Consider the following 22785-nt stretch of genomic DNA (forward strand, 5'->3'; position numbering starts at 1 on the left):
CTGTAAGTCAGAAAAACCAATCACAGCACATGCTCTCATGTAGATGCCCCTCATGGCATAAAGATTTATGAAGAGAGCAGAAGATTGGTCCCTTTGGTTTCTATAATGCGAGTCTACAACTACCGTCCAGGCTCCCTCAAGTCAGAAATCCCGTTGCTGGCCATCTTGAGCACAACTCCACTAACAAAATACACTTGGCAATAACTAAAAACAATAACTAAACACAAATAACCACTGAAATCTGCTTTGGATTTTTGGAAGAGTGATAGAAAAACAAATGCCATTATCTAAAACTGCAAGCTGAAGCGTTATGCCCAATCCTCTGTCTTGCTGCCCATTAGAAATTATCCATCAAGGAAGTCCATGTCCTTTTTCTCTATCTGCATCCAGCCCTCCATCCAACACAGATTTCTCATCCATCTCGTGTATCCTGTGTGTGTGTGTGTGTGTGTGTGTGTGTGTGTGTGTGTGTGTGTGTGTGTGTGTGTGTGTGTGTGTGTGTGCATGTCTAGAAATAAGCTAGAAGCTGTGTCTGTATTAGTTTGCTTCCATTAGTATTTCTGTACATCCATATGTTCTGTATTTTTGTTAGCATTCAGATCCCTGTGTGTGTGTGTGTGTGTGTGTGTGTGTGTGTGTGTGTGTGTGTGTGTGTGTGTGTCTGAGAAAGAGTCAATCCTAACCTGAGAGTAGAAGTTAGTCATAGTGGTGGTCTCTATATCCTTCTTGCCCAGTATTTCCATTTTAACTGGAGCTGAGGGAAACTTTGTAGAGAAGTAGTCTAGGAAGTCAGGTAGGTAGGTAGCTGCCCCATGGACAATCCCCATCACATAGTGGGCTGCCTGGAAAGCATAGTCATTTAATTAAAAGCCAGTTAAAAGTAAAACTGTACTAGACATTTCAAATTAAGGTAAAAGTGTGATCTTAAATAATACAATCACAATTTTTTTCTTCTAATACTGATGAAGGGTTTCATCTCTTCACAGTCACAAATGTAAACTAAGCTCTTCTTGTCTCAAAACGCAAACAAAAATCATGTTTAACTGTGATATATACACAGGCAACAAATATTAATGTGAATAAAAACTTCAATCAAAAGAATCACAATAAAAAAGCCAGTGATGGGGCAACAGATGGCACAGTTATGCAACAACAGGCAAGAGCTTAAACTTCGAGAACTCCACAACTTTTCATATCCAAACTTCAACCCAAATTCAATTCTAATTAGAGTGAAATATATAATCATGAAAAGACAAGATATGAAATATGTTATAAAATATGTTTATCAGTAAAATCACTAAGCCAGTGGTGGGGTGATGTGGGAACCAAAGCAAATGCAATATGGTTCCCTTTGTTAATGATGAAGATCAACTTAAATCTATAAACCTGTGCAGAGTCTTCGCTGAATGCCAGTGTGACGAACTCCTGGGCGAACTTCTGCCTTTGGGCCGAGGAGAGAGAGGAGAGCTGCGACGTGTACGCATGGGCTACCAGGGCCCCTCCATTAGGCTGGTTCTCTATGTGGATGTAGGGAGCAAAGTCTAAGCCCTTCATCCCAGGATAGATGCACCGCTGCTGGGATTTGCTTGCCAGAGTGTGGGGGGACTGCAGGGTGTTAGGGAAAGAGGCGTTGAAGAGGAATTTGGATGTGACAGGAGGGGAGGTGGAGGATAAGAGGTGGGTGTTTTTGTTGTTGTGAGGAGATGCATGGATGGGCAGTGGGGGTTTGAAAGGAGAGGAAGATGAGGCTGAGGAGGAGGAAGGGGAGGGAGAGGAGGGAGGCAGGAGGAGCAGACCAGCACAGATGGTTTGGCTGGAGCGGTGGTACATCTTCACCCGCTTGTGCTTCTCCCCCTCTTTATGTTTCTTCTTCTTTTTTTTCTTGACTTTTTTGATCAGCAGCTCCTCCGAGTCAGTCTTGACTTTCTCCTTTTCACCTGGACATTGAAAGGTGGGAGAGAGTGGAAGGGAGGGAGTGAGAACAAGAGATAGAAATAGTGGTAAGAGTGAAGGTGGTCTAGCATAATCCATGAATTGAGATTTCAGAAGGGCAAACTTGAATGACTGCTTACATGAAAAATAAAAAAATATTATAGGCAAAATGGTTCAGTTTGTACTTGTTTGCTAAAACATACCATTACACCGCTTATACTTGGCTGAGTGGTAGTGATTGAATTAAAGTAAACAACTCAAAACACAGGAACTGGCTTCTTGGTTGTTTTGCTATTGTTTGATACCAAGTCCCCCCTCCCCAAAAAAATGGCTCCTACTTACAGTCTTAAGCAAACTATGCAGCAACAGCAACAAACAATATCTACTGTGGGCAGCATTTGAAAATGGCAGATGCCAGTGGCCAACATGCTGGCTAACCACTACCTTTCTATTTGAATTTGCTTGTCTTACCGAGTGCCCAAGCTTCATTTCCATTTTGAAACGTTGTTGTTCGCATTGCTCAACAACCGAGGCCAGCATTTAGCTACAAAATCACATGAGACCCATCTAAAACTGTCTTCGGATAGCCTAAAAATGACATAACTGATTATTTCAACAGTAAACCCTGAAGTGATTTCCTGTCATACCACCAATTATTTAGCAAACAGCTAAAATGTCTCTTCTCTTAAGAGTGACACACACACACACACAAAAAAGAAATATGTGTGTGTGTGTGTATATATATATTTTTTTTTAATATATATATATATATATATATATATATATACACATATACATACACACATCAACAACACGGATACAGGAAAAAAGATTTTAATACATTGCAGTACAGGCCTGTTTCATGCGTCTCGCACTCATCAGCTGCTAATGTGTGTCAACAAAGAATCATACAGTTTGCGTTGCCCGGTGTCACACCTATATATATATATATATACGTATATATATATATATACATACACACACACACACACACACACACACACACACATATCATCAGTGATAACTCCTTTTAGTCTTTCTATCCGTTTGTCTGATGCAGAGATGTACACAATGACACTGTGTGTGTGTATGTGATTTGCATATATGTGGTGGTTGGTCAACGCTCACCAAGAGATTATATAAGTATTTGATGTTAGCATGGATTTAGCTTAGCCAACAGTAACCATAATAATGATAATAATCATCTTTATTTATATCACACCCCTTATAAACAGTAAGAGCATTATCACTGTGCAATGCCACACGTCACAGGCAAACATCTGTCAAAACAACTGTACTCTTGAGAGAGTGTGTTTGTGGCGCGCATGCCTGTACACACACATGCTTGTGTATGCACGAGTCATGTTTCAGGGGCAGTGCTGCAACCTCAGCATAATTCCAGCACTAGCTGCAATCTCTCGCACGCGTGCGCGCACACACGCACACACACACACCTTCAGACAAATTTGTATCCTATACACGTCCAACACCAGATAAAGCAGAACAGAGACGAGCAAGGACTAATATCATATATATATATATATATATATATATATATAGCTTTTTTCCCCCCGAAACCGTCAATGGTGTTGTTATAAGTGCTCAACTAATGAGGAGCGGAATATCAATACAGATACAGGAAAAAAAAGTTTTAATACATTGCAGTTCTTTGAGGAAACATTTAAACTATAACAACCAATGGGGTACGTATTTATGATGCACAGCAACCAATGGAGGGGTAGGAAACATTACAATCACTGGGTTAAGGGACTGGGGCTTGTTTTGACAAGTATTTAGGGACCAGGGTACTGTTGAAATGGCGTACATTTAAAATATAACAAGGTAATTTATGTGAATCGCATAATGGGGTGGTGTAATACTGCAATGTATTCAAACTTTTTTTTCCTGTATCTGTATTGATATATATATGTGTGTGTGTGTGTGTGTGTGTGTGTGTGTGTGTGTGTGTGTGTACATTTTATATATATATATATACGTATATATATATATGAGAGTGAAATTATGGGAGAAGGTACAGCAGTACAGCTAATCCCAAGTCTGCGTGCACGAGCGCACATGCGCACACAATTTTGTAGTAAAATAACCGAGGCCCTGCGATTTATTGCACTCATCCTGAAACACTCACCTCAACCTTCATCAAAACAAAACTCAAGTGTAAAACCTTACATTTCAGCATGTATCAAAGTAATTTCAACATCAACTCACATCAGCTCAAATTTATTCATTTATTCTCCATAAAGAAGAGCTTTTGTTACAGGGACAACCAATGACAGAAATACGTGGAAATAACAAATAAAAGAGAACAAAATCTCACATTACCCCTACACTTACCCTTAATGTAGCTTCTGCTCTGGCAGTTCGACTTTCCAACAAACAAACATCTAGACTCACATCACCTACACATGCGTTGTGAAGAGGAATGAGTCTTAGCAGGGACTGCATCAACAAGTCACTGAAACCCCGCAAGCTAATTTACTGAAGGCCGGGTGAGCGTGTCAGCCTAAGTACCAAAAATCTAAGTGTAAAGTGTTCCCTTATGACTGTTCCAAAGTTTAAATGCCAACGTGTCCTCACTTTGGAGGGATTTCCCCATTTAAATGAGGATATCCTCGCTAGGATAGGATCATACACTCACAAACACACACACACACAGTCATTTGCAACTGGGCCAGTCAAGAGTCAGCTAGACGGTCATGATTAATTTAACATCAGACGTGATCACGCATATGCACACGTACATGCACGTACACACACACACACACACACACACACACACACACACACACACATACACAAACACACAGAGTTAAGAAAGATCAGCGGTTGTAAATCAATGTCAGAATGGCCACATGCCACTTATTGATCTCCGATATCTGCTGTTTTCCTGGCACATCTCCCCCTTCTGGCTCTCAAGCTGTAAATCTAACACTCCCTTCCTCTCTTCCTTTCTCTCACTCGCTCCCCATGATAGTTAACTTAACACACTATAATTAAAAGCTGTGCACTCTTTCCTGGTCTTCTCCCTCTAATGGGTTCCTCTTCCTCTCTCTCTGCCCCGGCTCTGACTAAATACAGCTCTCTCTATCTCCGTCTCTGTGCTTGTAAACATCACACTATCTGAATAAAAACTTTCTGCCCGTCTCTCTCGCACTCTCTCTCTCTCTGTAGTGAGTGAATAAATCCACGTTACAGAGACTGGCTGCCCGTTCCGCAGACAGCGGGCAGATTAAAATGGCTAGCCACATTATCCCGTTGTGAGCGGTATCTATAGCTACTGTCTAGTTTATAGTGCCAGAGTCCCTGAAATATCACAATGTGGCCACAGAATACTTGCACATAATAATTGGAGGTATGAATGAGACCAGAACAGCGTGACACCGAGATGATGTGCGCACATGTTTAAAAAGGTCAAATCTAAAATAAACAAGAGGGGGGAAAAAAGAAAAGAACCTCGGGTGACAAACGGAGTTGCGCTGCAAGGCTCCGATTACAGAGAGGAAGAGCGAGAGAGTGGGAAACGAGAGAAAAGAGAGAGCGCCAACATGTCAGGCCACTTCTCAAATAATTCACCGCTGTGAAACGGTCAACAAAGAAACCGCACACTCGCTACGCAAGGTGTCACACAAAGGACACACAGATATCTACACACACACGGCAATATTTGGGGAGCAAACTTTGCCGAGCATCAAGAGAGAAACAGGCACACGGAGAAAGGTGGGTGAGAGAAAAAAAACAAAACAAGCTATTCTGTGTAATAAAAGGGAGAAGAGTGCTGGAAGGACAGCGAGAGAGAATAAGACAAAAAAGAGACCGAAGAAAGAAGGGAGAAGAAAGAGAGGCCTGAAAAAGAGAAATGGACATTTAGTGGTAAATGGCAAAAAAAGAAGGGGGGGAGGGGGGTGTTGAGAGTGAGAAGTAGGGTGTGCCCTTGCCTGCCCCTCGGCTTCTCCCATTACAGTCCTGGCTACCAGACACGTAACAATCACACACGCGCACACGCACATACGTGCACACACACACACACACACACACACACACACACACACACACACACACAGGCAGTGGACCAGACTAAATATAAACTTCTGGTGCAACCCCACAGTGTGAGGACCCATTGTTGCATGGTCAGAGGGTCAACTTAATACCAGGGACCTACATTTTGGGTCCCTGCATACTTTTCAGAAACTTTTCCATTACTCAGAATTGGATCTGTATGGGTCTACTCTCAGTGCCGCAAAGCCCAGAGCAACCCAGCAACTGTGTATGCCACTTGAATGGTACAAATGTGGGAATGATATCGCAGACAAGACTCTCTGAAAGTGGGCCAGTGCCACATACATTTGGCTGCTTCACCAGCGTGTGTAATAGGATATTTTTAGTGAAACTGACTGTGCAGAAAATGTTAACATTTTTCTCTATGACGTGGTGCAACACTGCATAGAAACACATTTATGCTGGTTTTAGTACAATGGTAAATTATGAAACAGGTTGCCACAGTCCAGCGTTCTGACTGGCTGATACCCATACCACTGTTTTACCATGCCAATGTTTCTCAGCAGTTTTCAAACAGGCAAATGTTAAGTATTGATTGTTCAAACTTTCAAACTGTTACAAAAGGTCAGATCTCATGTTTTAGGGACTACTTTGATGCAAAACAATATCTTTGGGTTCATAAAAATTAAAATAAATTGCCATAATTAAGTCTTGTAATTGCCATAATTCATTTTAATAATTTGAAGGCAAACAAAGTCATCTGAGCTGTGATTTATACTGATTTTGTGAATTGCTCTAGGTAAATGATAGAAAGATGTAAATAAAAATGCTGAGAAGTAAATATAACACAGAATTAAAAAAAAACAATGGACAGGTTGAAAACAAGTACAGCTCTCTAGTTGTTGGGTTGTTCTGTGAAATGGAGAGATAACCGTGTACAATGTCAGAATGGAGAAGAAAATTTTTCTCTCACACCCTAATTTCATGAGTCACTGCATAATTGGTGTATAGTATTAATCATAGGCTTAAAGTGTACAAGTGTGTGTGTGTGTGTGTGTGTGTGTGTGTGTGTGTGTGTGTTTCTACCAACCTTTTATTGGCTGCTTCACTTCTCCGTTTTCCCTCTTGATCTCGTTCATCACTTTGTGCTTCTTCTTCTCCTTCTCTCGCTCCTTTTCTCTCACTCCTTTCTTCTTCTCCCTCTCCTTCTCCCTCTCCCTCTCTTTTGCCTTGTCCTTGCTAGAGTGCTCTGTGGGAGAGGACATGAGCCCATAAACATACTTTAGTGACAGACACATGCACAACCATGTACGCAAATTCTGGTGTTGCAGGTGTGAGAACATTTGCATGAATTTCCGTTCATCCCCTGACGCTTTACCTCGGTACTGCCGACTACTGCAAGGCCTAGAGATTTCAAACCTGAAGAGCTGCACACAAGCAAATGTGTTTTTTGATTTCTATCACTTTTGCAGCCGAGACAACAGATGCATGTCCAAACCGTGAACGCTTCTGAAGTTTTTCGTTTTATTTATTTATTTATTCAAGGAGAGTGGGTAGTCCACTCAACAGTATTTTATTTATTTATTCAGACCGAAGGAAAGATGAAAGTGAGGCAAGGAGAGAAGGAGCTGGTGGGATTCAACCCTCGGCCAACAGGGATAACAATGTGATATCAGAGGGAGCGGACATAACCACTTGACTGTATCTGACTAACCTCTGCACAAAGCCGTTTGCTTTGGGAGCTAAATGGTAAAATGGTAGATGGACTGCATTTATATAGCACTTTTCTAGCTGCAACAGCCACTCAAACCGCTTTACAATAAAAAAAAATAAGAAAAAAAAAGACATGCATGTTAGGGTCAGTACTCCCGTCTGTGCCCATAACAGAGGCATGGCAAAACGAACTGGAGTTGGTCCCTGGGCGCTGCACGGCGGCTGCCCACTGCTCCTAGCTACACAGCTAGGATGGGTTAAATGCAGAGAAAGACTTTCCCCACAGGGGATTAATAAAGTAGCAAAAAAAAAAAATGCCTCACATTCACCCATGCACACACTCATACACTGACGGCGGTGTCAACCATGCAAGGTAACAACCAGCTTATCGAGAGCAGTTAGGGGTTCGGTATCTTGCTCAAGGACACTGACATTTTTTGCAAGGAGGAGCCGAGAATTGAACAGGCAACCCTCCAGTTACCAGACGACCTGCTCTATCTCCTGAGCTACTGCTGCCCCCAATATGGGGCCGCTAACTGGGAGCACCTCCATATCACCAGGCCTCGGTCCAGACCTGTATGCCAGCCCCATGCACCACATCTGCCACCAACGGCCGCTTTCCACTTTCTCCCTTTCCCACAGCGGCCATCATCCCTCCGCCCGGCCTTGAGTTCTTCGCCCTGGCCCCTCCCGACTCCTCCATCGCTGCTTTCCGTTTCTCATTGTAAGTCGAAATCTCGTCTCCTCAAGTACTTCCTGTCCCCTTCTTGAACCACATTGCCCCTCCCCGTCTTCCAGCTCAACTTGCTCTAATATGCCCCCATGTTGATAATTAAAACAAATCCCCGTCTACCTTTTTTGCCCTCTTTTTTGTTCCCTCCGTTATGGGGTACTTATGTTTTATCCATGAATACAATACAGGTATGTTTTCTACATCTGTTGTCTCGCTGTGGCGGCTTTGCCCTTCGCACTCCCTTACAATTATCAATCTAGGAATTTAAGTTTGATGTTATAGTTCTTGTGAATTGTTTGATGTAACCACTACGTAAATGTACCAGATAGAAGAAGAAGAAAAAAAAACATTGGACATAGTGAAAACAAGTACAACTCTAGTTGTTGTGGTGTTCTGTGAAAGCAAAAGCTGCGCCCGAACAGTCAGAATGGAGAACATTTCCCCTTACACGCCCTTTAATGACACACACACACACACACGCACGCACACACAAATACACACACAAATGCACACACACACATACGCACACACACACACACACCCTCTCGGGCGATTCAGCATCTCTCACCTCCAGCTAAGCCAAGAAGAAAGGCTCTCGAAGATAATCTTTGTCTTAGTCATTCTATAAACTATATTCACCACTCTTTATTTTCATACTTAGTTGATTTTTAGGCCTACCCCCCCTCCAAAAAAAGACCCTCGTTTATTTTTATGTTGTATTTTTCCTTTCAGCTCCCGTTTTTTTAATTCCTTTTTTCCTTTTCTTTTTGTTTAACTCTTCCCTGTTCGATAGAACTTTCTCTTTTGAACTCGGCCAGAGCCGTCTTGAAAAGGAAGCGGTGTTTTCATGGCACTCGCTCTCCGGCGGACACGGCGAGTGTCAGAGCGAACACAGTGGGGCCGGCTTCACTGTTTGCAGGATCAAAAGGAGAAAATGCTTGGAAAGTAAGACGACTTAAGGGAGGCGGTTTGAGAATTAGCAGTACATGAATAGGACACTTTCCACTGACCAAATTGTGAGCACTTGGAGAAATGCCTCGACTTTTCAAACCCGAGTTGGCCGGTTGTCTTCGCTAGATGCTGAGCTGGTTGGCTTGCCATTAAGACATAGGCCTGCACCTTGGTAATTGTTAAAGGAATGTTAAGAATCCCAACAAGCCATTTTTACGAACACAGAGATGATTGTGGAAAAAAAATTCCCGTAGTGTATTGAATGGCTTGTGTAGAGAATAAGCAGTAAAACTCGAAATATCAAAGCGTTACCTAAATTTAAGCTGACACGCTTGAAGGAATGAGGACCAACAAGCACAATGGAAGATTTATGGCAGTGCAATGCCACTGTACAATTACTGCATTACTTCAACCTGAAAGGGGATTCTTATAATCTATATAAAGGCTGGCTGGGGAGACACATTTTCGGCATATGGCTTAGCCGATCAGGGACAAAATCGGCAAAATCTTCAATTCTCACAGCTGGAACCAAGCGTCACCTACCAAAAAAAAGAATAAAAAAAATCTAACTTTTAACATCCATCCATTATCCAAACCGCTTATCCTGGTCTCAGGGTCTCAGGGATGCTGAAGGCTATCCCAGCAGTCACTGGCAGGTGAGGAGACACCCTGGACAGGCCGCCAGGCCATCACAGTACACACCGTATTTTACCAAAAACAGCAGAAGCTCAGTAACGCTCATAAAATTCACCAAAAGTCACCTAAGTGCATCAAACATGTTACACGAATAATGTGCAAAATATATTACAACATGTGAATCCACAGTATTAGCACAAAATACAATAATTTTTAATTCTGTTAAAATCACGTTGATGAGGAGAGCATGGCGTGATGGCCTATATGAACTTCCCCTGATTTTAAAAGGTCATAGGTTTGAATGCCCGATCATGGTCAACGCGTCCTTTAACTGACATTTGTCGTGATATTGTGCCACTGAGCAAAACCATGAAACCCAATCTGGTCACTCTCTGTCGCCATCAGCGAACAGCAAGTGTGGCTGAAACCAACAGGGTGATTAAAGAGGAGGAAAAAGCTTGGAGCCAAAATGACATTCTCTGTACTGTGACGAGATTCTGATCACATAACGCCACTAACCATTTTTCATTAAGACATTGGGACTTTTGTTTTTGTGTAAATACACACATACATGCACACACACGGTCTCCATTACGATGTCAATTTTTCCAATCCAGAGACATATTTACCTGTTTTTACACTGTCTTTCCTGTCACTCTCTTGAAAATAAGTTGTCTCGCCAGTGCACATGAGCCTAACTTGACATTACAACTTTTGCTTTCCACTTCATCTTACAGGCACTTTAAAGAATTTCTTTTTTTACAAACTATTCGTTTAATTTTTCTGACAACAGTCTGGGTGCGTCATAATTAAATAGCCTAGCTTTCTACATCATTTCGTTACGAATACACACAATTATATCCATATTTCACAAACAGTAGTTTACCCTGGACGTGTCAGCGGCCCGTCGTTAACATCATAGATGTGACCAAAATTCTGGTCTACAAAAAAAATGGAAGAATTTTTTCCCCATACTCAGCTACAGTACATTGCCTCATGGGGTGCTGGAAACTAAATGTCCTCCTTAAGGACACCTCACCAGGCTGGACATTGTGGATTACGGGGGACCGTACCTGGACTACCATGGCTACAAAATGGTCTCTCTCACCCCGTCGTTCCTAAATCTCAGCCGTGACATTTCTAAAATGTGGCTGATAATCACTGGTGGTGCGTTCAGCACATGCCGTTGGCCTTGCTCAAACAGCAAACTTCCTACTAGCCTGCACCATGTGACCCCACGCTGAATACACACTGTGCTCTCCAATTCAACGACCTGGAAACAATCCAAATGGACAATCAGAGATGTAAACTTAAAAAGTGCATTTACAACGTCGAGAAATAAAAGGCGGAAAACTGAAACTCAATATTACTTTTTTCGCAGGCACGTACAGCCATGCTTAATCCTGTATTTATCCAAGGAAGCGCATCGTGAATGTTCTTTTTCCAGCAACACTCTGCTTCACACATATTCAGTTACAAATATTTACACCTGTGAGCTTTTGGGTACAACCGCATCCCCTTTTAATGGGCAAAGAAGCAAATCCACTGATGTGGTTAGGGGTCAGGTTTCAGTTCAGGCTCCTCAACAGAAATTACTCATAAGAATTAAGAGGTTTATCGTCTTCAGATTTCCCCAAATGGTTAAGAGCTTCGAAGCCAGAGATCTTACCATCACAAGTATGATTCTCTGGCTTTTAGGCTGTCAAAACAACAGTCCAGCAATGCAAAATAATGTGTTTTTTTTGTTTGTTTCAGTTATCACGAATGCAACGCAGGCTATTTCATAAAAAAACACAATGACAGCATTATTGATCATATATATATATATATATATATATATATATATATATATATATATATATATTCCACTCCTCATTAGTTGAGCACTCACAACACCATTGACGGTTTGGGGGGAAAAATGCTCTCTATATATGTATATATATATGTATGTGTGTGTGTGTGTGTGTGTGTGTGTGTGTGTGTGTGTGTGTGTGTGTGTGTGTGTGTGTGTGTGTGTGTATACACACACACACACACACACACACACACACACACACACACACACACACACACACACACAAGCCAAAATAAATCCCAAATCAAATCAGTACACGAGTGAGGCCTATATTGTATGACAGAACAATAACATTAGTTGTAGTACTATAACCATTATCATTTCTTATCATTGTAGTAATATTTAATTATTAATATCAATGAATAAAATATTCATTAAATGTTTGCCATCTTTTTTTTCATCAAGGTGTATTCCATTTCACGCCCTGCTGAACAATGCCTCTTAGCTGTAACGCACTGTAAAGTACAGCTTGTTGCAGCACCGCTGAATTATAATACAACGTCTGTTGAGCTCTGTAGCGACACTGGTCCGTAGGTCAATAAGGCTGCACGGCTTAATATCATGACTCGTCTTGACGCGCCTTCCGACAGTTGTGGCTGTCCAGAACATGTCATGACCTCCTAAACGAGTCAACTGGAAAACAGCGACGATGACATCATTCCCATCACACACACACACACACACACACAGGCACACACTCACAGACACAATGCGCGCGCGCGATGACCCTACCCGAGTAATGGGGACAAATAAACAGAAGCATGCACATGAGCGCATCCTGACAAACACACGCAAACAAATAAACCCTCACAAACAAGCGTCGTTCGTGATACGGACACGGGTTTTCATTCGGTTTGGAAGCGATTTAAACCGTATCTGTAATTTGAACGCCACGAAATGGTAGCATAGCTTATCGCCATGAAGAGTGCATTTGTTGTAATGAATGACCTTACGTCATTTCTGTCTGGGGCTGAAAGCGAAAGTTGGGACACACACGGACACGAGTAAAGGGTGTTTTATCCATTTTTTGAATAGTGTTAGACTAAATAAAACGAGCCATTGCGTACTTAATTCTATTCGTCGGTTGTTATAACAGGATGTGTTAGCAGGTATATTGCTCCCTCGATCGCCTTCTCCCTCTCATAGCTAAAGGTTATAGAGGGGGGCGTGGTGTTGTATCAAAACACCACTTACTCTATAATGGCGGGCGACTGTCATATTGTTATGACAACAATATGCAATTTACACACACATACATACACACACGCACACACACACACACACACACACACTCTACATCAGAGGCCGTAAAATGATACGAATCAGATATACCATTCACATATCCTTAAATTCGGTGCAATAAGCAAAGATTGGCGCTTGTTTATAACGTCGCATATTAGTTCTGCACTACATTTGATCCGTTCTTGGCCGTGAAGCAACAAAGCAAAGCGCTGAATGAAGAGCGTTTAAACGCGCCTTTTCAGTACGATGCAACATTTTGCAGAAGCACCGGTGCATCCGGTTAAAATGTAATAACGGGGCCGCTGGACCGCTGCCCCGGGAGGGCTCTGGAGCTCTCGAGTTCATACGCGGGTGAACAGGCTACGAAGGCAGCTACGGCTGCTGCAAATAAACGCCTAAACCCGGCTAAAAACGACCACTACACCCGACATTTTTAAATGTTTATGCGGGTCCTAACTACGGCCAAATGGGCACCAGCTTGTTACGGGCAAGTTCAGGTGACGTTTGGAAACGTATTTCGAGCAGGAGTCCGAAAATGGGACTGTGCAGGCAGGCGCACGCGCGCACATGCACACACAGACACAGGGCCACATGTTCCTATCCCCGAGTGGCGAAACCCGACAAGCAAAGTATTTGAAAAGGGACTTCTCTATCTGTGAACACAAGCAAAAGAAAAACAAAACTTTCAATGAAATGTTTCTATCCTGACGAAGTCGGCTGTTTAGGTGCGTAAAAAAACAACCCCAGAGCGCAAAAAGCGATTGGGATCACACGGGCCTACCTTTCTGTGGCAATATGACATCTCCGTTTTCTCTCTAATTGCAGAATTGTTAGTGATTCCGCTGATGACGTTGTTGTTGTTGTTATTATTACTACTCTCGGTGGTCAGTAGCTTATGCTTCTTCTTCTCCTCCCCTCCTTTACCCTTCTCCCTCTCTTTCTCCCGCTGTTTATCTTTGCTGGGTTTCTTGGGTTTGGAGCAGGAAGGCGCCTTGTGGAGGAAGAAATCGCTCTGTTTGAAGACTTTGTGGATGTTTGCGGGCTGTTGGGATCCGACGAGAGGCACCGAGGAGGGGCTGTCGCCGCTCACCCTAGCCGGGCTGAAGCCCCACAGAGCCGCGTCGGCGTAACTCTGCTTGACGGGCTGTTGGAGCCTCTCTTTAGTCAGGCTGTTTCCTCCCACTCCCCCATCGCGGTTGACTTTCTTCGGTTTAACGCTCTTCTCCTCCACTCGGACCTTCTTGGGTGGCGGCGGGTTGAATTCCCGGGAAGACTGAGAGCGGTTGTCCGCGGCTCCTTTCGCCTCCGTCGGTTTAGCGAGCGGCGGGACCTTGGTGGGGGGAGCTGCCCCGGCTACCGTGCTAGCAACCCCGGCGAGGTGACTGGAGCTCAACGAGTCAGCCATCTTGAGCCTTCTCTCTCTATTTACTCGCTTCCCCCAACGGCCACCGCCGCCGTTTGTCGGGAGGGGGCGGGGCAGATGTTTGACGGGCAGGCGAGGGGCGGGGGCGGGGCGGGGCAGGAGCTTGACTGACAGGCGGGATTTCACGTCCGTCTATGTAGTAATGTCGCAGTGAGGGTTAACGTATCAGGCGCGTTTTTAACATCACGGGATTTTTTCCCCCATTTATTTTTCCCTGCGGCAATTTGAATTACATAGGTAAAATGATAAGTCAAGTCAATTTTAATTGGGCATGTACGATCACATACAAGGAATTTGACTTGGCACATTGCTCTCAGATGCACAACATAATTAACGCTGTCAAACATTGTTATTATTATCATTATTATTACTGTTATGGACTTTGTCATTGCCCATATTACAATGAAACGTGGAATTACATGTTCTCAGGATAGTGCATGTATCGTGCATTTTGCTCACATAAGTTAAAAACAGGTGCAAGGAGGTATTATGTGGTATTAAGGCTGCCATTGGTAGTAGTGATATAGTCAATATGTTATGGTTTTACATGGTGCAAGAGGGGCAGGAGTAAAAAGATATGCACATGGTTGCAGTGCATGGTAGTGCAAGAGTAAAGAGATATATACAAAACAAATTTTCTACCCCTGTCCACTGCTTGATTGGACAGGGGACATTTTTTCTGCAAAAAAACCCCCCAATAAAAATAGCCTTTTAAAAAAAATTCACAAATTGGATCAGTCAGAATGTGTTTTATTAACCAAATGAGTTTATGCATGCAAGGAATTTGACTTACTTGCTAGCATAAAACACACAACATTGTGTGACATTAAAAAATGATTATGTAAGTTGTGTTGGCAAGGGAAGTAAAGAAGTGTAGGGAATAGTGCAAAAGAGAGAGTGCATAAATAGAAAAAACAAAACAATACAAATTGGGGTCTCTATTCAAACATGGGTATATTGCACCAGCTAGCGAAAACATGAAAAGGAACAGGAATACATACAGTCATATTGTCCTGAGTCAGTGGTTTTTAAAAAAAGTATAAATGTGGCTACTGATTACCAACTGTAGAGCTGGTGTGAGTAAAAGGAAATAACTAAAGTCAGTGGGTACTGGATACCAGCACTGGAGTATTCATTTCCATTAAAGTCCATGAAGGTACGGAAGTGCCTTTGGTACTGAGGTGGATTCAGCAGCAGTTCAGTTATAAGTAAAAGGTCAAGGCATAAGGGGAGAAACTTCTCGTGCCTAATTGGTTAAGTTTTAATTGTCTGGTGTCTAGAACTCTGAATGTGCAGTGGCCGGGGTGAGAAGGATGGGTGATGATTTAACTTGTGTGATGACTTGCAGACGGGTGGCTTGCAGACAAGGGTCCTCTCTGCAGACTGGGTGTTGTGCTGTATTATCCCTGCTCTGTGAGGTGGCTGATCCAAACCAGACCCGCATAGAAGAGGTGAGAGTAGACCCGCATGTACACGTTGGTGTCAGGTTAAGTGTGTGTGTGTGTGTGTGTTGGGGGCTTCTCCTGAAGTCAACGTACAACTACACAATCAGCCTTCACTGTCCACCCTCAGATTGTTGTAGCAGCACCAGGGAGCCAGCCGCTTGACTCCTCGTCTGTATGCCAGACCCAAAGACAAGCTGCAAGAGTGGATTATAGAATTTGAATTGCAGGGACGAGAGGTCGACAGTTTTTGAAATGTTGGCTATGTTATCTAAGAGTGTGTTGATTTGGAATGGAAATGATGAAAAGAAAAGCTCTAAGCTCGCCACTTCACCACTGAATGATCTCATCCCATGTCTTTCTCTCTTGTAAGGACACCCGTAATCAGTACACGATGCTACTGCCATCGTTTCATCTATCATGAATTTACAACACATATTTTCTGGATTATTATCACCCCCAGGGCACTCGAGCAACCACAACCTTACCTTTGAAAAACTTTGTGGACCCTTTCTCAGTCATCTTACACTGTGGAAGAGTAACTTTCAACATATTACCCATGTACCCCCTGCATAAATCAAGCTTTTTTTTTACTTGAAATTCACATGGGAAAAAAATCTAGACTTGAGCCTTGAAGGAAAGCTGCGGTCAGTCTGAGCAATTTCATCCTGCTGTCACTGCACAAATGCACCGTTCAGTGATTGGATGTATTTATAAGTCATTACGTAACATGTTAAACTGCTCTATGGGAAAACCAAAGCGACCCATTTCAGACTGCAACTTGGCTCTGTTTATGCCATACCCAAACCCTGATACTTTGCGCGTGTAAGTGTGGTATTTTAACGGAAAAAAAACAAACTTCATGTTATCTGGTGTGCAGCCCAGAAAACAGAAGGAGAGAGTGAAATATGAAATAACAGCGATCGAGTGTACAACACTGAGAGACAGACAGCAGTGAGGGAGCCATGTTATCTATAGAAGCAGCTCTGGTTTGGCATAACTGGGCATTTATCAAACTTAATATCAGCTGGAGTCTTCTCATATGCAACATGCTCTGGTAAAATATGGGCCAATCAAACGTATTATCAATCACGTAAAGCCCATTCAGGTTAGACTGCATACATATACTGCTTAAGTGTTTTTATCGAAGAAATAAATCCTAGTATTATTTTCACGGTTAAAGAATCTGTTTTCTGTATTTGGTGGCCAAAGTGCTTTCAGAATAAGTTATTTGATACTGTAATGCAAGTGATGGACCCTCGCTGTCAACAGATACACCAGTTACTAAATGACAAATCCTCCCAATGCTATAATGGCTAGAAAACAATCGCGAGAAGCCCCATTATGCAGAAAAAAATAGGCCTTTCAGAAATGTAATTGATCGCAGTCGCTATTTTGTACATACATACAAAAGGCCTCATGATTAGAATTAGTGGGGGGGGGGTTGTGTTTTTTTTATCAGGATAAAGAACGTAGAGAGGGAAAGGATTAGCTCCGCAACCTGCACCTAAATCCAAAACTGGGACCAAAATAAAGGGGCAAAACATGGCAGCGAGCCAAGACTACCCCCAAACACCACCGGCTATAGCAGTTACAAAGGGAACACTGGGCCGTTCACGTGGGGAATAAGTTAATCGCATGTATTGGCTCCGTGCAAACAGCAGGGCCCAACCTCCCCTCTAACCGCTCCCCACTCAGCATGTGAGACCACCCGCGGTGAGTCTAAATATGTTTAAAGTGAATACAAATGTGAAAACCATAAAATCTGTGGGTGTGTGGTTGAGAGAGAGAGAGAGAGAGAGAGAGAGAGAGAGAGAGAGAGAGAGAGAGAGAGAGAGAGAGAGGGAGAGAGAGGAAAAGAGGGTGCATGAGTGCCTATCCCACCTGTGGTGAGTAATTAATTGTCATATTAGTGTGCACGTGTGAATGTGTGTTTGTTTGTGAGCATATTGTCCACTCAGTGTGTACATGTGTACCTGTCAGCAGTCCCCTGCTGTGTCCAATATTTAACTACGTCCCTTGGAAACACGGATTTCATTGCACACACACACACGCCTAATTACTGAAGCCCTTCCTCTACAGGCAAAAGGCCGGGATAATGGATACCATTTTTTCCTCAAAACTTGACTAAGTAAATCTCCCATAACGCAATGTCCAATGACAGCTGGTAACACAGGCGTATCAACGAGTTGCAGGACTCGCTATTAAGAGAGGATATTGTTCCGGAGAGCGCCTAAGGGTCCTGTTTTCATAGATAGCGCTTCCAAGCAAGTATTAGTGAGACATGCAGGAAAAATCTCATCTATCATCATTTCACGTGGCCCTGAGAAACAAATGTTAAAATGATTTTAATAACCCAAATTAACTGCTGACAGGCTCCCATAAGTAAGTCCGTGTCCTTGTCTCTGACCAAGTAGCGGCGTACGCTGCACTACAAAAGCAACCAGCAACTGTTTTATTGTTTGTAAAGGTCATAGGTTATGACAGAGGTTTTGAAAATTCCTATCACCAAATACTATACACATAAAAACTGCACTGTTACACAAGCTCAAACAGCAGATTAATGTCACAATTCCCATTTTATTCATGTCATTAAAGCGCTACCTCCTCTTGAGCTTTGTAGGGCAGCACACCTGCCCGGGTCTGACACGTCAGGCCGAGTCTCGGCTCTCCGGCGCACCTCTCGACACGCTTCCGTTACCAACTCAACACTAAGAGAAATGAATCGTTGACTGATCTTTCCTTTGCATGGGCACGTCAATAGAAAAACACATTTTCTTTCTTTCCCCTCTGCCAAGTTTATGGATTGTGCACACTTAAAAAAAAAACACACACACACACACACACAAAGCTATTTAAAATGAAATACCCAACGAGAGGCACAGCATTACGTAATATTCATTTTTTACTGATTGATTTCTGCAACATACAAACACAATGGGTGTGGGTGTGTGTGTGTGTGAGGGGGGGGCATGAAGGAGGAGGCGTGGCCAAGTGTCACGCAGGAGGTGATGGGCAAGCAGCAGCGAATCACATCACTCACTCTGCTAAATACAACAGGAGGGGGGCGGGGCGGGGGAGGGGCGGGCTCTCTCTTAAAGGCACAGGTGGGCTCTTTCTGAGAACAAGGCTACTGCTTTGGAGACGGGGTGGGGAGGCCAAAGTGAAGCTATGGATGAAGAGAGGGAAAAAGCTGGTGTACAGAAAGTGTCAAGAGGAGGCGGACGGGGAATCGAAGCGGAGGGAGAAATAAAGTGAAAAGGTAAAACAAAAAAGGGGCACGTCAACATATCCGCCCGTCTACTTGACGGCATATTGTGTCACCTCGAGACATTGTTGGAGATGCATTGGTAATGCGTTGCTAGTGAGGTGTGTTGTGCAGAGAAGCGTCAGGATGTGTGGGGAAAATATCAGCATTTTCAAGAGTTGCTGTGTAGAGGAGAAACGGACAGCAGCAGAGGGAGAGAGGAGGCTGAACAAGAGCAAACAAAAGGAGGAAAGAATGAGCGAGATGAAGAAAGGAAGGCCTAAGATGTAAATATCGAATTACTTTCCGTGTCACTCTCAGGTTTTTTTTTGTTTTGTTTTTTAAATCCTCTTACACATCTTGTGAACTAATTCAAAAAACGGTTATAACCGTGCACAAAGAGTAAGCAGAATGAAATAAGACCTTGTGTGAAAGAAGTACAAGGTGAAAGCAATACTGATGAGAGAGAGAGAGAGAGAGAGAGAGAGAGAGAGAGAGAGAGAGAGAGAGAGAGAGAGAGAGAGAGAGAGATGAAGGGAGGCTGAAAGAGTGAAGTGGAGGGCGAGGGCTCCGTGGACTTGTGACAACCAACAACTGCGTATACAAAAATAACTTTTGAAATACCATTTACAAAAAAGACCATTATTATTATTATCATTATTATTATCATCATCATCATCATCATCATCACTACAATCTTATTCGGAGCCCATTGTAGCCATCTTGAAGGGGGACCAGTTGGCAGTCGACGCTTTTCTTTCACCAACTGAATAAAAACATATACTTTATTAAATCTTCTAAGCATATAATTCAAACATTAAAAAAAAAGACAACCCTGAAATATTTGCCAAAAGCAAAACCAAAGGGCAGCAGAATAATTTACAGTTTTGAGGGTTAAAATATCGTGAGGGGGCAGGAATCATCATGCATTGACTTTCTTACATCTTCTGTTAATAAGAATATTTAAAAGATAGCAAAAAAAAACAAACTGAAATATTATATACCTAAGTTGCCCTGTACATTTCTTTATTTTTATAAAACAATGCATATATAGTTACGGTAGCTATCGGAGAAATAAAAGTTAGCAGAGAATGATAAATCAGGAGATAACAGTAGTCCTGGGTTCCTAGTCATTGCCGTCCTGTTTTGTCGTGTTTTTTTTGTTTTTATTTTTGGAGTCTCTACACATACGGAAACAGGTAAAAGTAAGTTTCACTGATGAAACCATCAAATGAAGTCCAGCGTGTGGAAGCAGATTGTTCAGAGAAACTAGACATCACCTCTGCGCTTCCCGGATGTGTTGCAGGATTAATTCAACAAATACATATACGGGGGGAGAGAGAAGCCCACTTGATAAACCTACAAACATGTTCTCATGTTCCCCTTCCCTTAAAACCCCTAGCCGGGGTTTAACCGTGTACTGTAGGTGCTCAGTGTAGTTTCATATCACAAAAAGACTGCTAAATCACACCTTTTGAAAGGGTAAATTTTTCAGTTGGTTTCAGTTTAATCAGAAATATTTCAAAAATCTCATTACCTGAAGACTTTCACTTCAAGTGTCGCGTGCACTCGTTAACAGAAGACAAATGAGATTGTGCCGTTTCACAGGATGTACAGTGTTCTCCATCAGAATGAGTGAGGCTGGCCCGGGTTTACCATGGTTAACCTTCTGCGACTGTTTAAAATAACTCAGGATGGGCTCGTGTACGGTCCCCTGTCCGAAGGCCTCGTTTACACTGCGGAAACGAAAACAGAAACGCGGAATGGAAACGTGGAGCAAAAATGAGGAAACGAAAACAGAGAGGAGAGTTAAGAGTTTGATTAGAGAAAGGTCAGGGACAGGAAGGAAAAAAAAAGCAATAGAGCCAAATATAGGGGAACAGAACTGAACAGAAGGGAGGAAAAGAATTAAGGGGGAGTGTCATTGGCTGTCTTCTCTGAGAAGTGGAGTAAGGCAGGCTCATGGTCCCAGCAGTGAAGGCCAGAGTCACAGACAGAGTTTAGTTATTACTACCAAGAGTTTCAAGTCATTTGCACCCATTTGTGATATGGATCTGGAAAAGCGGGACAGTCCCCCCCCCCCCGCCCCAGGAACTGTATTTAGGGCTGTCGCATCAATATAAGCACAGGACAAAAGTCTGGAAAAATACAAATGCTAACATAGCAACCAATCCCATTTGACAATTGTTGCCTTGATAATCGACACAGCTTGAATGAGTCTTTGTCCAATTATATTACTTGTCTCAAATCTGCAATGAAAGAATTTCCAAAAGATGTTATCGACAAATTGCTATTATTACAACAGGTTACACTTTGGGCACCGTGTTGTGTCCTCCTATTCCTAAGTTGCCAACGTGTTTCAAATATCTAACAATGGCTTGAGTAACATTGCATGTGAGACGCTGACATTCTACAGGCCTGCTGGCATTGAATCAACAGCTACTAAGCAACAGCTACTATAGAGCGGGACTATGAAGCTAATATGGCCACCATTGATACTTGCATTGACCAGCTATGTCAACTATGGCTCTGGTGAAAAGAGAGGGCCGGCATAGAATTAGAAGGTACTAGAAGACATGACTGCAGCTATGAAGGAGTCAAGGGAATGGTGAAAGGTTGGCAACAGACAGCTCTAGTCATTCTGTTTCTATGCCGAACATTGGAAATGTAGCACCAGCGGGGACAGAGCGAGAGAGCGGGGGACAGAGAGAGAGAGAGAGAGAGAGAGAGAGAGAGAGAGAGAGAGAGAGAGAGAGAGAGAGAGAGAGAGAGAGAGAGAAAACCCTGGCAACCTGTACATACCCAGCAGCAAAGGTTGCATCGTGGGTTATCGATTATCTAGGTTTGTTTTCAAAGATTGTTGCTCATTCATTCAGCAGAGAGAGGCAGAAAGCGGGAGTTAATATAATCCTCGGAGCAGACCAACAATCAGCTCCCCAAAGCTACTTCACTCATGAAGGATAATTCCTGTTTTAGTTCAAGATAAAAGGTAGGAGTTTCACAGAACAGTCGACTATCAAAAGCACTAGTCGACACCGTGCATAGTTGTAGACTAATTGTACATCTGTGGTTTTACCACTGTGCAGTAATAAAGCAATGCAATCTACAGCAGATACGCAGCTGGGGGCGCTGTGGTTCCAACATAGATTTGTTGGAAAGATCATGCACGTTATGCCATGTCAAATAAACAATAATTTTCTACATTATGCTACGTTAAATAAAAAGAATTTAAGGTATCTAGTGAAGGAAAGACTCCCGCTATCCCTGTGTTTCGGTTTAACGAGTGACCATGTTAACTGATGACTTTAGTGACGGCTGCTGTTGAAAACACAAACAGAACACTTAGTGTCATCCTAAAAGCCTTTAATTTTACTTTAATCCATTTTAAATACATTCATCCGTGTTTAATATCTACACTAACCATTTGTGTAAGTTAAATTGTGCTCTGCAAGACTCGTTCACTTCTCATGTTTCTTATAATGTGGGAAACAAGCCGCAGCTGTATTTTATACCGTTATCCCCAATCGGAAAATGGCTCATATTCAGTCATTTAACCTGTAATGTCAAATTCCTCATTAGATGCTAGCTGCTCTGCTA

General features: G+C 42.7%; 2 protein-coding genes across 4 annotated transcripts in view; both read right to left on the reverse strand.

Moving 5' to 3' along the window:
* LOC130109667 (lysine-specific demethylase RSBN1L-like) overlaps positions 1-14481 on the reverse strand; it is a 38421-nt gene extending 23940 nt beyond the window's left edge. Inside the window, exons 1-5 of the mRNA XM_056276666.1 lie at positions 13858-14481; positions 7325-7373; positions 7037-7195; positions 1387-1937; positions 684-842 (exon numbers count right to left, since the gene is read on the reverse strand). Coding sequence (XP_056132641.1) covers positions 684-842; positions 1387-1937; positions 7037-7195; positions 7325-7373; positions 13858-14481 — 1542 coding nt within the window. The remainder of the gene's footprint in view (positions 1-683; positions 843-1386; positions 1938-7036; positions 7196-7324; positions 7374-13857) is intronic.
* Positions 14482-18381: 3900 nt separating this feature from the next.
* LOC130109302 (tyrosine-protein phosphatase non-receptor type 12-like) overlaps positions 18382-22785 on the reverse strand; it is a 73784-nt gene continuing 69380 nt past the window's right edge. For all 3 annotated transcript variants that reach the window (XM_056276135.1, XM_056276136.1, XM_056276134.1), the window contains one exon: positions 18382-20924. The gene's annotated coding sequence lies outside the window, so the exon portion shown is untranslated. The remainder of the gene's footprint in view (positions 20925-22785) is intronic.

This window comes from Lampris incognitus, chromosome 3, assembly GCF_029633865.1.
Source record: "Lampris incognitus isolate fLamInc1 chromosome 3, fLamInc1.hap2, whole genome shotgun sequence".
NCBI classification, from domain to species: domain Eukaryota; kingdom Metazoa; phylum Chordata; class Actinopteri; order Lampriformes; family Lampridae; genus Lampris; species Lampris incognitus.